Source organism: Temnothorax nylanderi, unplaced genomic scaffold (genome assembly GCF_030848795.1).
Source record: "Temnothorax nylanderi isolate EJ_2023f unplaced genomic scaffold, tnyl_v1.0 TNYL_tig0059_pilon, whole genome shotgun sequence".
Lineage (NCBI taxonomy): Eukaryota > Metazoa > Arthropoda > Insecta > Hymenoptera > Formicidae > Temnothorax > Temnothorax nylanderi.
This window is the reverse complement of record NW_027249121.1, coordinates 1,050,814-1,066,520: the sequence shown is the minus strand read 5'-3', so window position 1 is coordinate 1,066,520 and position 15,707 is coordinate 1,050,814. Positions and strand designations below refer to the sequence as shown.

Sequence of the window (15,707 nt, the reverse complement as noted above, 5' to 3'; positions counted from 1 at the left end):
ACACTTGCAGACTAATGCTGATACATGTTTTATATCGGATAGTAGGTTTTTTTTTATTACTCGGGTCTTGTGTAATTTATGAAAGTTGCAGAGTAATGATATCGCGAGAAGTCGAGACACCACGGCTTACTACGAACATTTCGAACCCTTCAACGTGCGTGACGAGGTGGCCGAGTGGTTAAGGCGTTGGACTGCTAATCCAATGTGCTCTGCACGCGTGGGTTCGAATCCCATCCTCGTCGTAATTTTTTTTTCTCCTTTTTTTTTCTTTTACTTTCTCGCAGAGGGCAAATTTAATGTTACATAAAGCGATATCTGTAACGATCTACAATTTAAACTTTATGCGACAATTTAAACAAAATAATTTCTGTGAAATAACCATGCAGAAAATTAGGAGGGACAACTGTATATTTCGTATCACAAAGATAATTATATCAATCTCTCGGTTCACGTTCTATAATATATCATCATATAATAATCTCATAAATTTAAATTAATCACGTAAAAGATATCCTGTCAACGATAACTCATTTACGAGCCGTTTCAAGATAATATTGTTTGCCGAGTGGAAATTTTGTGTGAACTCCATATGCCTCATGTCGAAGTGACTTAAGTATAAAATAGCATATATAACAAAGAGAACGTTAAAACCGCTTTGCATATGAGATATTTTGAGTAAGAGTTGACGAGTCGTCGACGTTCCTGAAAATAAAGAATTTACTGGGGTGATACTGGGTCACGGACGGAAATACGTAACCTCCGCGTGTGCGGTGTACTTTTACAAAGGAAAAAATTCGACGACTTATGTGAAGGGATACGCCCGTCCGTGACCTAGCACCATCACCTAAAGCGCAGTGGTGACCAACTTTACACAACAAAGGGGCTGACGGTGTTATATAAATATTCAATATATTGCATCGCGCAAATTTTATGCGTCTTTCGCTCTATATTTATGAGCGATTCAACTGAACCTTCAAAGATTTCAGGGATATTTTCGAGTTCGTTGAAAAAAATCCCATTGGAAAAACAGCTTTTGATCAAACATAGCGTGGTTCTGCAGTTCTCATAAATGTTGAAACGAACAATGAGAATGAGACACCCTAATTGAAATATCGCGATTCATATAATGCGATTGCACAGGCAGTTACACTGAGAAAAAAAAGCTGTTGCTTCAATTAAAGTGCTCTCACGGGGGGGGGGATTCTATTATTATTAGACCCAATTAATTAAATTATTGGTTTAATAATCCAGAAATTGGGTCTAATAATAATAGAATTGAATAAACTGTACTTATGTTTTTTTGGCACCCCGTGATAGCACTGTAATTGAAGCAGCAGCTTTTTTTTCTCAGTGTATATAAAGAGTAATGATGAGTATGAAAGTAATAAAGTATTATCCCAAACGTTAGCAGGTTACGTGTGTTCCCGAGATCATATTAAAAATCCATTAAGCGTAATTTATAAGTGGAACGTCGAGGAGAACCGATATCATGATTATTCATTTTCTCTCGTATCTCTTATCGCTGCATTTATCATTTATTGGCTTTAATCTGTTCTCTGATATAATCGCGTTGATATTACTCTGTATTTGATATTATTGTTTATTTACGGAGAAGAGAGATTAAGTTCTCCCGCAAATTTATTCGAAATTTTCCACTTGTTCATTTCTAGCTTAAGATTAATCGCATTATTCGTTTTCATTGTGATATAACGATCTTACTTGTAAAATTGGCGAGACAAAGAGCGAATTGATAAACACGATGCTCACTGTTTTATTTTAATTTGGAACCAATCGTTGTTTTTTTTTCCAGATTGAGTACACCATTTAATTCGAGTTAGAAATAAAAATTGAATTTAGTCCTCAAGGCTTGACGAAACTGTCCACAGGCGATCACGCCCATTTCATATCTAATAACTAGAGCACCTAAAAAGTGTTACGTATTTCCACTGTTACACATATGACACCGCTTGTGCCGATACGGGAATTTGGAGAAAGTGCGTCCTTGGCGAGTCCTACAATATCATATGGTGAGTTTATATAAATGTATCATATATTACGTAAGGAGAGACTTGCAAAGTTATATGCGAGAATCGCACCACCGGGTTTCCTTCTTTCCAAATGAATTAGATTAATCTCACGTACACTGTCATTGCGTATTCGTGTGTAATTAAAACATGAGAGTAATGTCCATTTCGACTAATTCAGATTAACTTTAATCTTTTTCCAAATTCTTAGAACTAGTTAATCAGCATTGATAGAAATGGACATAAAGGCTTGTAAGAGGATTTAACTTACTTTCTATCTTTTTAATTTTCAGAACTAGTTAATCTGCATTGGTAGAAATGAACATAAGGCTTGTGAGAAGAAAACAGTTGCCTAATTATGACGCTCGCGTCGAAAAAAAATTCAAGATTGATTCACATAATTCATAAGAAATATCATAATTTCTATATTTTGTACAAGAAAAAAATTACTGCACGCAGGATTGGTTACGTGAGTATTTGTACCTTTTTTACGTACACTATTAAATATTAAAGGATAAAATTTAAACCAAAACCTTGAGTTAAATAACATTTCTTTATTTTTAACTACCATGTCGAAATTTATTACTTTGACACAAAACACTTACTTTAACTCCATTGGTTTAGTTCAATGTTCAATTAACATTGTTTCAGTAAAATTAACGACATATTGAGTGATATTGAGTAAGAGCAGTGACGACTTATAGAAATGGTTAAAAATGATTCAAATTGAGTCCAATTTAACACTCCCGAACTTTACAGTGCAAGAGAGATATTGAAATATTTCATTTCTATTGTTACAGCTAAATGTTTATTCAGAGAAACGACACGCGAAGAAACGAGAGTACTTAACAGGATAATCGATGAAATCGAAAGTACAAGCGCATCACGATATTATCCAATTCACCTTATTTGTAAATATTGTGCATGTTTGTCGGATGCGTCGTATCGCCAGGATATCAAGAGTGAGGAGTAATTATCAAGGATAAGTGTGTTGTGCCCTCGACGTTCTCTAATAAACCGTACAATGCCAGATCCGCGATCTGAATTTCGTGGGGAGCCACGCCCGTGCAATTCGTCCGTGTTCCCCCTCGAGCGGCTGTCCTACCTCTCCTTCACGCCTCCTTTCGTATGCTCCTTTCTTGATGATTTCCCACAAAGAAGTCCCATATACATCTCCCTCTCCCATCGACCATGCCCAATCACCTCGAACAAGGTACCCAAAATTCGATCGAACCCCCTACAACTTCACCCGCGTATAAATAGTGGCCGACAGCTACCATTTCGGCAGAAACCCAGTAGTTGTTCCACCTCAGACGAGCAAAATGGCATTCAAGGTAAGCACGTCAATTCTGTCGGGAAATTGTTTCGATATTTTATACCAAGTAACATAGTGTAAAATCTTTAAAAAAACGAGATGCATCTCGCGTAAAACATACAGAAGGAGGAATCTGCGAAAGAACTCGACAGTTAATACATTTCCAGTTACGGATAATAAAAGCATCTATTTCGTACATTCTGCATTCTTATAATCCATATTATAGTAAAATGAAATAAATAAGTAGTTCAAGGAGATAAATCTGATCTTATTTTCCAATCGAACATCCTTAAAAGTTAAACCTGTAAAAAATAGTGCAAAAGTATCTATACATCATTGATGAGACCAATTCATTTCTCTGCAGTTCATAGTGCTCGCAGCCTTCGTTGCGATAGCGAGTGCCGGCGGACCGGCGGCCTACGACATCGGCACGATATCCGCCGACCACAACAGCATCGGCTACAGCCAGGAGTCCACGCAGAAGGGTTACGCCGGCCAGAATGTCGTGTCCTCGTACAGCCGCGCCGAGGACTCCGCGCACTCGTCGGTACGCGTGAGCAACAGCCATGTGAGCAACGACGCCCTGCTGGAGCAGCACGCCATCGGCTACGGCTACGGATACGCCGCGCCGGCCTTGGCCAAGCCCCTGATCGCCGCGCAACCCGCGCCCCTGATCGCCAAAGCCGCTTACGCCGCGCCAGCCTTGGCGGCATACGCCGCTCACCCTGCCCCGGTGCTCGCTAAAGCCGCATACGCCGCCGCGCCCGCTTACGGATACGCTGCCGCACCCGCTTACGGATACGCTGCCGCACCCGCTTATGGATACGCTGCCGCGCCCGCTTATGGATACGCTGCCGCGCCCGCTTATGGATATGCCGCCGCGTCCGCGCCGGCTCTCTTGGCCGCGAAGACGGCATATGCCGCGCCCGCTGCTTACAGTTACGCCAGCCCGCTCCTGGCCAAGACCTATGCCTCCCCGGCCCCGCTCATCGCTAAGACCGCCGCGTACACCTATGCCGCGCCAGCAGCCCCCCTGATCACCAAGGCCGCTTATGCCGCTCCGCTTCTGTCCAAGACCTATGCCGCGCCGATTGCCGCCCCGTTTTTGGCCAAGCCCGCTCTCGCGTACAGCGGCTACGGTGCTCATGCCGCGCCGCTAATCGCCAAGACCTATGCCGCCCCTTACTCGTACGAGACAGCTGCACCTGTGGTGCACGCCGCCTTCAGCGGTTTCGGCACTAGCTATTCCTGGTAAACGATTCCGAGAACTGTAGATCTCTCGCGGTTCAGCGCAAGTCCCCTCGACACAGTATATCGTATTCCCTCTGGTACATGCGCAGGATTATCTACGTAGATGTGTATATACTTAATATTTATAGTATATAATATTTTTATATTTATATACCTCATTGTATACACTGCGTATTCTGCTCTCTATCCATGAAACCTTCAACAGAATCCTTCACACAAGACACCTCTTGACACGGAACACATTTCTTAAAGTACAATACTCGTATTTTGCAGATTAATAGCGAACAAACATTTTTTTGTATTAGATATGAATAAAGCGAACTTTTGTTAACAGGACGAAAACACCTTCACTTTTTAATCTACACGTAAGGCATCGTTTCTCGCGCGGTTAAGCAGGCGGCTTAGCGAAAGTGATCTCTCGATCAGTCCTCTTTACGAAGTCGACACGAGTATTCTTGTTCTCCCGTTTGCACGTTCATCTGCGTATGAATATCGTTAATCCGGCACGTACAGGAAAGAAAGTCGCGTGCGTGCAGCGAGAACGATTGAACAGCGAGCACAAAAGACTAGAAAACGAGTTAGCTGAAAGCGTAACTTGATATAAAAGAGAATAGACGCGTATCGCCTAATTTCCAGTTGTAACTCAAAAGAATTTGCATACAATGGATAATCGAAAAATACGTCGATCGCTCCACAACATCGTTGCACGAATCCGCTTGAATAGTCGACTACAGGCTGACTTTCACATATGACCGGTTTTCCCGTAAACAGACGCGATGATGAAATGATCGATGCGTGATCTAGTTTCTTATTTGGAACAAAATTCGTTGCGGTTTATTTAGCCGACTCTATTAGGTTGATTCGCAAATAAGTTCCGCTGCAGGTAACGACAATCTATACTGTGAAATTCGTAGGGTGAAATTATATTCAATTTAAGTCGTTTTTAATCATTTCTATAAGTCATCATTGCGCCTACTCAATATGTCGTTAATTTAACTAAAACAAGAGTTAAAATAATACTATTTTGTGTTAAAATAATAAATTTCGACACACATGGTAGTTAAAAATAACAAAAATGTTATTAACACGCCGCAGCTCATTGTTTATATATATAGATATATATATACATATATATAGAAACCGTTTAAAAAAAAACTCGATTTAAAAAATGGAACTTATTATTATGAATTAACCCAATAGAACATTTATTAACGCGGTTTATTAATTTTGATAAATAAAGTCAAATTGCGGTCTATTTCCTTTCTCTCTCATTTTTCGATTTTGGGAACTTTCCAGCAAGCGACACAAGTGTCGTTTTATCTTTGTTACTCATTGCCAAAAAAGAAAGATAGAACGACGTTTGCGTCGACTTGTGTCTTTTGCTGGTAAGCTCTCATTGGTAATTGTATTGTTAATATGTCAAACAAGCGAGGGGAATGTAATTGTGGCGTGGGAGTCTAAATCGAGGACATAATATATCTTTTCTGTGCCCTTACAAATCATAACATTTCTCTTGTACATAATTGCCGCCATCATGCGCAGAACTTGGTTGTCATCTTTCTTCGTATCATGAGCGGACGTGAGCGGAGCGACCATCAGGCCATCAGCCATCAGTCGACAGTCGACTGAGTCGACACAACATTGGCGGCATTGGCGGGAAACGCTAGTTTAGATCAGTTGTTCCAGATAGTGTGTGTTTACGTCGCCGATCTGAATTATCTAAAATCGCGATAGAACGACAGTGATCGCACAAACAGAGCCGTTCGCAACCGTGAAATCAATTCCATCGATCAGGATGGAACCAATTTGCACGAGAAAGTTTTACGGCGATAGGAAACAAATGAAGCCATCACCACCCAGGTCCAACTGGGTGAAAATGTACCGGGTAATGCCGTCGCACATACTGGGCCCGACTCAGTACTGGCAGGAGTTTTACAAACAAGCTGACGCACTGGTCGCGGCTGCCGAACACAGTACCAAAACGGACACGCTATGCACCTTCGTGTACCAGCAGCCCAGCGACGGCAGTCGCAGATTCGTCGTCGCGCATCCGGAGGTCTATTGGTGGTATTACAAGATCAAGCCGCCAGAAGAGAGATGCTCGTACGAGGTGAGCATGCTGACCTACAATTCCATCTTGTACTCACAGAAAAGGAACACAAAGTTCAAGAGTATATTCTAAATACATAAACATTTTTTTATAATTCAAAGTTGAAATTATTTTATGTACAATCATTTATTAAAATACTGTGAATCACATTTATAACAGAAAGTTTTAAATAAGATATATTTTGATTTGTTTGTTAATAATATGTGCTATATTTACTTATAGAAAATTATAAATCCAACAGGTAATACCAAAGGATTCACCGTGTTGGCTGTATCTGGATTTGGAATACCCAATCGAACTAAATCCCCTTTGCGATGGGTCACGTATAACCAGGACGCTGATAGATATCATACGGGCGTACTTACTTAATCACTATCATCTGTTATGCGACAGAAGTAACTTTTTAATACTGGATTCTACATCCAGTAAGAAATTCAGCAGACACGTAATTTTTACTCTGAAGGATGTGGCTTTTAAAGACAACTTGCACGTTGGAAAGCTCGTCAAAACTATATGTAATGATATCCTGTTTTACTTGAAGTCGGATAATCCGTCGCATGGAATTTTGAATCATTTTAACAAGGCGGACTTGAAGGAAATGCTTGTGATGACACAGCACGGCGAAAAATTGTTTGTTGACACCGGTGTCTATACCAAGAATAGACATTTTAGAGTGTACCTGTCCACCAAATGGGGGAAGCAATCGTATCTAACAGTCTCTGCAGATTGCGTGCATAACCCAGTGAATAAGTGCAGGGAGAAGGAGCTAGGGATCTTTTTGGATTCCCTGATATCGTACTTTCCAAACAAGCAGAATTTAATTATGCTCGACTTTTCGAATCGAAGCGACGTAAAAGCTCAGCTTTACTCAAAAGTACCGAGACAACCCAGTCACGAGAATGATAACCAGACTTCACCATACCCTGAAATAGACAGGTACATTAGCAGTCTCATTGAGCCTGGCAAGATACGTAGCGCCAGATATTTTGATAAAAACAAAACGCTGAGATACGTCAGATACGAAATTTATGGCAACAGGTAACACAACTGTATTCGATAATCTAACAATTATTAATTTTTATTTTTCTATATACATCGGTCCGGCTATGTTAAAGATAGCGCATATAATACTTTGACATCATTTTTTACAGATACTGTGAAAACATTGGTAGGTATCATAAAAGCAACAACGTATATTGGATTGTGGATTTAAATACAAAAAAGATATATCAGAAATGTCACGATCCAGACTGCGCGGGTTTTGCATCTATGCCAAAAAGTTTACCGGAAGAACTTGCATTCAAGTTAGACGTAGAAGGTGATACTTTTATATCCGGCGCAACAGTAGATGAAGATGTTACAGAGAAGACATAAAAAGTATTAAATATATATTTTTGAAAAATGTATAATATGTATAAAAATATTTATAAACGGCTTTGATTATTCCTCAATAAATTTATTTTTAGCATGGCTTTCTGTAATGCCCTTTGAAATTATACATTGACACAAGTAATTAAAAAATGATATGTTAATAACATTTTCTATTTACGAGAAATAGATATAAACAACATTATTATTTACTATTAACATCATGTGATTGACACATAGTTTATTTACATAACATTATTCCTCTAATGAAATTTATTACACTTACATATATTCTCTATGATCATTTCCTTATACAATTTGAAAAGCGTGACTATTTTCATATATGTAATATACATATAAATATATATTATATATGTATGCATATATATATATATATATATATATATATATTTATACATATATATAGTTATATGTATTTACATCATGCATATACATATGTGTGTTTTATATACAATACGAAATACTTAAGATATATTTATATAATACATATGTATAACATATTTTAAAAAATTGTTAATGTTTCTTAATAAAATCAGGAATTTAATGGAAAAATTTTTACTAATTAACTTTTAAAGTATAGGCGTATTTATATATTGCTCTGAAAAGGTTAATATTAATAAAAATTTAAGGAAAGTATAGCATCGGAAGAATTGAAGTTTTTGTTGTAAATTCACATTTGTGACAAATATACACAGATGAATTAAATAATATATAAATATATCTTATGTGTCTCATACTATACTTAGAGATACGATGAATTCAATTTGCTTTGTACATATATTTTTATACTGTATAAATTATCAAATTTAAACAGCTCTCAACATATTACGTTTCCACAACCTAAAAGTCAGACTTTGCTTGCTTTTGTTCATTACCTTACGACATATAATGCAAATTTTCGATGAACGAATGGTTAAAGGCGATGACATACCTAATCAGTCTCACTTCTTGATTAATATATTTTTGTTCCTTATAAAAAATGGAAATCATACTTTTTTAAAAAGGGACGGTGAATAGTTGATCATATCATATTCACAATTCCTTCTTATTATCTATGAAACCAGTAGTATCATTTGTCCAATATACGTTAATAAAATGTCAGTTGTTCCACAATGTTATCATCCACGAATCTGTTCTATAGCTTTATCGGCAGATTATTGTTTCCTCCATGCGAAATCACGTTAAAACATCTACTAGTCAAAAGTTACTGCATTAAATCCATTTGTCAAAAATCAAAAAATGTAAATAATTTCGTAAGATAGAAATAATGTAATAAACCTTGCTCTTCTTTAGGTGCAGTAGGGATATCCTTATTTTTACTTTCCGTCAAGTCACTTTCTTGCTGTACACCATGCGTTACATCTAACTTGTTAGTATCGTTAGAATCGTCTTGTTCATCTTTATAATCTCTCGATGTTTCATCATTCTTTAACTTATCTTCTACATTGACTTTGATTTGCTCTTTGGAAATGCCCTCTTCAGATAAAGTAAGACGATTACTGTCAGGTGCATTCTTTTTCATTAGTTTATATTTTTGGTAATCTTTTGAGGCCTGTCTCATACGAACTAGAAAGTCTGGTAAACCTAAAGATAAATGTTACAATTATTATTATTATAAATACTTTGAAAAAGGTATTTTATAATTTATTTTATAATTACGACAAACCTCTCAGTGCTACCCATGCAGTGACAGCGGATGGTACAGCGACGCCAGGATCATCAAAGTAAGTAAGTCCAAATTCAATGCCTGGCTCGTGGAATTCTGTGTAAGGTTTTATCACCATGTACGACCAATATGTTCTGACTCTGTTATACACAGACAGTAAATTATTCATTATTCATTGATTAAAAAAAAAAGATTTTTCTCTTATTTTGCTATTTTTAATTTTGATAATTCAAATACTTAGTTATTAAACTAATTATCAAAGTGAATTGTTTCGTTAACAAAATATAATAGATATTAAAGAGAACTGATCAACCGACTTCATGATATTTCGTACATATATATTTCTATATGAACTCTTGACTTTATATACCTGCAAATTCCTTTTCTTTCTGGTATATCGGGATGTTCCGTCACTCGACTGACAATGACTACAAGTCCCTTCTCCCTATCCATGACCCATCGCCGTTGATATACATAATCTCTATTAGAAAATAATTTCTGCACAAATGCAAATTAACGAATCATTAAGTGAGATTTATCCAAAAATAGCATACTATGTTACACCTACAGGCCATATCATTTCCCAATGAATAACATCAGTGCTATGATTAACAGACGATTCGCTCTTCGGATCAGTCTCAATAATCTGCAACTCCTGAGCAGTGGGATCCCATTGCTTTCTATAATCTACATCGATTTGTACTTGCAGAAAATCTTCGGCAGTAACGTCCGAGAACGAACCGAACACTTTGTAGGCAAATAATCCACCCGAACCAGGCTCTATTTTCCTCCATATCAACATATCCTGACGCTCGATAAAAGGTTGCCAGCCGTCTCCTACACATATTATGAATATTATATAGAAACTTGACATATAAACAATATATAATATAAAAGCAGATGTACATATGATCGTAATAAAATATTTCAAATAACAAGATATTGAACAGTCGATAGAAGAAACACCTACGATCTTCGTAAGAAGCAGCGGGAGGCTGAACTGCACATTTACATTTACAATATTTTACATCAGGCTGTACAGTGTCGATAATAATTCGCAAATGACACTTTGCGCAGACCACCGTGGAGTCTCGCAATCTGTAAATTCCCTCAATCTCACGATTATACCTGCAATGCAAAGAGTCAAAAAGAATTATCCTGGAAACACACTGCACGCCTATCTTGTTCCTATAAACATCTCTCGCAACTACCTATTAATCTCTTCGTCGCTTATCCTGTCGCGGTCCCAGTTGTACACGCTCACGCCGGCCGCGCTTATCAGGAAATTCCTGGCGTTCTTGGCGAGTCTGAGCCTCCACTGGCGCATGAACTCCCTCAGCGCTATCTCGTCCCATATCCTCGTGTACAGGTGGAATATCTGGATGCACCTCCTGATCCTCTGGGCCGCCACGAACTCGAACTGCCTCTTGCAGGCCTGGGCCACCTGCGTCCCCTGCTCCCGGACCCACGAGCTTATCCTCCTGCGGTAGCTGCCAAGTCTGCCGCGACCTTGCGCCCTCGGGCCGCAGTGCTGCAGGACGAGCGCTAACCTACTGTTACCGTCGCCGTAACCGGCGTTGAATCTTCTCAGAACGTGACCGGTCAGCTTCCACGTGTACATCGTTCGCTCCCGATCCCGATACGCCGCTACGTTACGAATCCCCCGCACGGAGCGCGACCAAGCTGTTCGGTCTCATTTACGGTCGTCGGACCTCCCGAGACGAGATAACCACAAACTCGTGGCGGATACTGCGTAACACCTCGTGCGCCGGTGTCTCGGGTTTTTTCCCTTCGTTCTCGCAGCCGATAAAACTGATCACGCGTGCGAGAAGTGTTTTTTTTTTTTTTTTTTTTTATTTAAAGGTTCTCGCGTACTCGATCAGGAAAGTCGGGGAAATAATTAGAGGAAATTGTAATCGTCACCGTCCGCGACGCATAACCGCGCGTACATAACCATCGATCGGCGGAAGGACAAGGACGTCGTGCCTGGTTGTGCCCGTTGTGGTGTTCCGGAATCCGGACTGCGGAGCAGTCGCGCGAGCGGGCATGTGCCTGATGTGCCGCCACTGCCGCCTGCCGGCGAGATCGGAGCGTCGCGCCGGCGCGGAGAAACCGCCAATCGGCTCGCGGATTTCAAATCTTCGAGGATGAACGCCGCGCGGGAGTTGGCGCCGGCACATCCGGCTTCCCGCTCGTGGAAAATCACGTTGCTCACGTTCCGCGCGCGGTGTCGTCAATTATATTGGTTTGATATCGAGTGGCGATGCGCGCCAGAGAGAGATCAGCTCGTTTAAACGTAAAGAGGTGATAACGTGATTTCTTTGACGTAGTAATTCAATCGACGTGGCCGCGGCTAGAATTCCTCAAGTGAGAGCTCGGACGCCGTTAGACAATTTTTCATCATCGATTCGCCATTTGGTTTCAGGCTAAGAATTTACATTCTATGTTATTTATTTTATAGATTTACTTATTATAGAAATAATAGCATATATATAATAATAGTGTTATATATAGATAATATATAATTTAAAATAAATCAAACGGAAGTGCCGTGCGGGCGGTAGTGAAGATGTTCACAGCCGGAGGGGGATTTCGGATATCGTTTTTTTATTAACGTTTTATCAGTTACAATTTTGATTACATACACATAATGTGGAGTCGTCTTTAAACACACGGCTGCTATGATACAAATGACGAGGATAAAAATTTTGGAGTGCGTAAAAATGTGATTGGATGACAATTCGCTCTTTGCTCCTATCCTTCCTCCCTTCCTTCCCCCCCTTTCCCCCCCCCCTTTTACCCCCCGTCTGCCCCCGCTTCCTCTCCTTCACTACTTCATTGGTCATGGCGATGGGCCAACCTTGAACGTATATTAATATAATATACCGAGTTTTTGGCCCATGTCCACTAGAGTACAGGGTGGGTAAGGTTTTGTGATATCCTTGAATCGCAATTAAATCGTCCCTAATTCGCTAATATTTTACACGCAATGTCGGTGCGCGATCATCGCTCAAGACTGGCCCGGCGGTTGACGACCCGCCCAATCTCCGGACTGCGTTTCTCCGCACCGAGACCACGGAGAGAGGCCACCGGGAGGCCTCCGTGCCAAATTCAGAGGACGGTATTTACAGAGGGAATTATACGGGATATAGCCGGCCGAAACCCGGCAAACGCGCGTTCCCGCCGCGAGGGATATTACGTTTACACGGAACATCAGCCCACCCCTCGTCTCTCGCTCGTAGACGTTCTCTCAGGGAAAAACGAAAACGCGGCGTTTAAAAGACGTCTGAGGAACATCCGAGAGAGGCCGAGGCGTCCTTCGCGCGACTTTCGTGCGGCCCGTGGAAATTGCGGAGATGCACCGACCGCCGTGCATTAATTAATTCCGACTCGGCTCCGGCTTCCTGATGTTAAATAGAAGAAGAATTTTCTATCTAAACTAATAGTTACGAAAGTTAGCCTCGACTGTACCGACGTTCTCGAAGCGGCCTCGGCGCGAGCAATACTCTCTTCCTCGATTACAATTTTAACGCTAATGTAAAATGTAATTTGAACCATAATAATTATTTGATGAAAATATAAAGTAAAGTTGTTCGAAAGTGCCTGATTTTGCGGCAAAATCGCGTTCTTCTTGTCGCGATTAAACGATTCAAATTGTGCTTGCAGCCGAACGTGTGCTGGGATCTGCAAAGACGAGGCAAAATCTCGAGGAATGCCAAGGTGCGATTACGCAAACGAGAAAAGGTCCTCTGAACTTGGAACAATAACGGTAGGTTGCCTTCGCGCGTGTACGTTGTACTCAGCGACGAGTGGCACGTCTTCTTTTTTTTTTGTTCTCTCTCTCACTTTACCATTATACATACGATTGATCATCTGTCAACAATTATTTGGAATATTATCCCTTAGGTAAACAGTATCGGGGTGGACAACAGGATGAGACGCTAATCGGTCTAGGATCGCGGCGCGATACACGACACCTCCGTAACGCTAATCTGCTTCTCCTGAGATACGGTCGGTGAGTGTGATATGCAATTTATTTCGTGGAGAGTTTTCTAAATTGTGCGCAGATCGCATCTGCGATGGATAGCTGAACTGCCTCCATTCGGAGCGGTACAAATCACACCCGGCGTTGACGATCCAGAGACAAGCTTTCCAAATGTACATATGCGGCCGACTTGTACAAACGATTAGAAATTTCTGCGGGGATTCATTTGACAAGATAAAGCGCCTCCAAGTATCGAGTTTTCTCCATTCTCGTATTCTAATTGCTCTTTCTGTGTGAAAAATCGAAAGCGGATTGCCGAGAAGTCTCCGGTACGAATTTGAATTTGAATTCGAATTATTTGAATTATTTGAATATTTGAAAAGTCTAAATATTTTGAGCGGAGCTGCTCGACCACTAAAACGCTGAAATGAGAAACTCTGCGAAGATCAGTCCTACGACTCGGAGATTTGCGATAATCGACCTGGCGAAAAGGAAATGGTCAGTAATGATCGCGGTAGCTCGCAAGCATTCGGCTGCTCAGTCCAAAGCTCGCAAGTAATGCTTTTGATTACGACACACTCTTCTCCCTGAGTCAAAATGTACTCGAGATCTTTTCGACTCAGAAACCGAACCGTCGCGCCGTGCAATAGAGATTCTCGTACGCGAAATTCACGCGCATGTAAACGGTCAATCACGTTTTCGGACGGCATTTCTGTCGGAATTAGCCGAATTATATTTTCGATTCGTTTAAAGATGACAATCCTGTTTATGGCGCGAGAAAGGAAACAAGTCGTTGGAATCTTTAGACTCGACAAAAATAGCTCTGCAGTTCGCCTTTACAATTTCCCATTTTCTGACAAAATACCAATTGTTCCACCATAGATCGTGTATCATTAATCAAGCGTCAATGCGGATGTAGTGAATGAGTCAATTAAATGAACACGGTACTCGCGGCACACTCACAAACGCTAGATGAACAGTTTCGTTTATTAACAGTCAATCAAATATTAATCGTGAATTACAACGACATCGCGGTAATACGACCGGCAAATGTCATTCGTGCTAAATCTTGTTGATGAATAGAAATTAAGCTAATCGAGCGCTGGCTGTTTATCAGCCGATGGCTTCGTGAATCGCGCGCGCGTTATGCACGATCGCAAAAGGTTTAATTGAACGTTATCGTTTTAGTGCGTTTAATGATGCAGCTTACCACGAGAATCCGACGTGAATACATTCAATTTCCCCGCCGCGTGTAATTACGCGATATCCCGTCAAAACTGCGAAATAGAAGCTTCCGGTTATTAGGTAAAATAAAGATTCAAGACTTGATAAATATTTAATTATTTTTTTAATACACCGATTAAATTTACTTCGAAATTAAAATCGACTTTAAGTATATTGGCTTTAATTTAACTTGATTTAGCCTGAAAAGAAGCTCATGGTTTCCGCTGAATACACAATATTACACATTAGAATACGGAAATTTAATTTACTCCACACTCTTAAATGAGTTTGTCTGAAAAAGATAAATATGTGCTTTTGAGATCATAGATTAATAATTATAAATAGATATATACAAATGTGGTGGGAATAAAAATTTCCAAAGGGAGATGCTAATCGGGAAATACGTGAAAAGTGCTGCATTCGTGCCTTGAAGCTGCGTTACATTGCGCAATGTGCGAATCAAAGGTAATTTCAGCCGAATTAGGTGAAAATAGAATGACTCATTAACGAGAAATTGCAACAGCTCTTTGATTGCTCGCGAGTACTGAGGATCGCGCAACAAAGACCGTAATTAATACGAATTTGCGTTAAATAATTAAGAGTGATTCGCGTATTGGTGATACTTTTCGAAGTACATTACGCATATCTTTCGCTCTCGTAGTCCTTTACAACAAGGCCAGCTGCGCATTTCGCGCGGAAACGCAAAGCGCGACTTCAAAGGCAAGCGTTTAAATGTCATTCTG

The 15,707-nt window shown here is 40.2% G+C and overlaps 3 protein-coding genes and 1 non-coding gene across 6 annotated transcripts; 3 read left to right on the top strand and 1 right to left on the bottom strand.

The window, feature by feature from the left end:
- The first annotated feature begins 160 nt into the window (after positions 1-160).
- On the top strand, positions 161-242 carry Trnas-gcu (transfer RNA serine (anticodon GCU)). The gene has a single exon. It is a non-coding gene; the product is annotated as a tRNA-Ser (tRNA).
- A 1,568-nt stretch (positions 243-1,810) lies between these two features.
- On the top strand, positions 1,811-4,932 carry LOC139773269 (uncharacterized). Of its 2 annotated transcripts, XM_071707615.1 has the most exons (4): positions 1,811-2,027; positions 2,318-2,493; positions 2,825-3,358; positions 3,704-4,932. In XM_071707615.1, the coding sequence occupies exons 3-4, from the start codon at positions 3,347-3,349 to the stop codon at positions 4,592-4,594; spliced, it is 903 nt and encodes a 300-aa protein (XP_071563716.1). In that variant the 5' UTR covers positions 1,811-2,027; positions 2,318-2,493; positions 2,825-3,346; the 3' UTR covers positions 4,595-4,932. The 2 variants fall into 2 exon arrangements, with proteins under 2 accessions (XP_071563716.1, XP_071563717.1); XM_071707616.1 differs by lacking the exon at positions 2,318-2,493.
- Positions 4,933-6,195: 1,263 nt separating this feature from the next.
- Positions 6,196-8,170, top strand: LOC139773268 (DNA-directed primase/polymerase protein). The gene is made up of 3 exons (XM_071707614.1): positions 6,196-6,700; positions 6,942-7,738; positions 7,852-8,170. Exons 1-3 carry the CDS (start codon positions 6,386-6,388, stop codon positions 8,072-8,074), a joined length of 1,335 nt encoding a protein of 444 aa, XP_071563715.1. The 5' UTR covers positions 6,196-6,385; the 3' UTR covers positions 8,075-8,170.
- On the bottom strand, positions 7,763-12,015 carry LOC139773267 (stAR-related lipid transfer protein 7, mitochondrial). 2 transcript variants are annotated; one of them, XM_071707613.1, is made up of 7 exons: positions 10,967-12,011; positions 10,726-10,883; positions 10,324-10,592; positions 10,126-10,253; positions 9,756-9,895; positions 9,368-9,673; positions 7,763-9,279 (listed from the first exon to the last, which is right to left on the bottom strand). In XM_071707613.1, the coding sequence occupies exons 1-7, from the start codon at positions 11,374-11,376 to the stop codon at positions 9,266-9,268; spliced, it is 1,425 nt and encodes a 474-aa protein (XP_071563714.1). In that variant the 5' UTR covers positions 11,377-12,011; the 3' UTR covers positions 7,763-9,265. The 2 variants fall into 2 exon arrangements, with proteins under 2 accessions (XP_071563714.1, XP_071563713.1); XM_071707612.1 differs by having other exon boundaries at positions 7,763-9,673; positions 10,967-12,015.
- Positions 12,016-15,707: the final 3,692 nt, after the last annotated feature.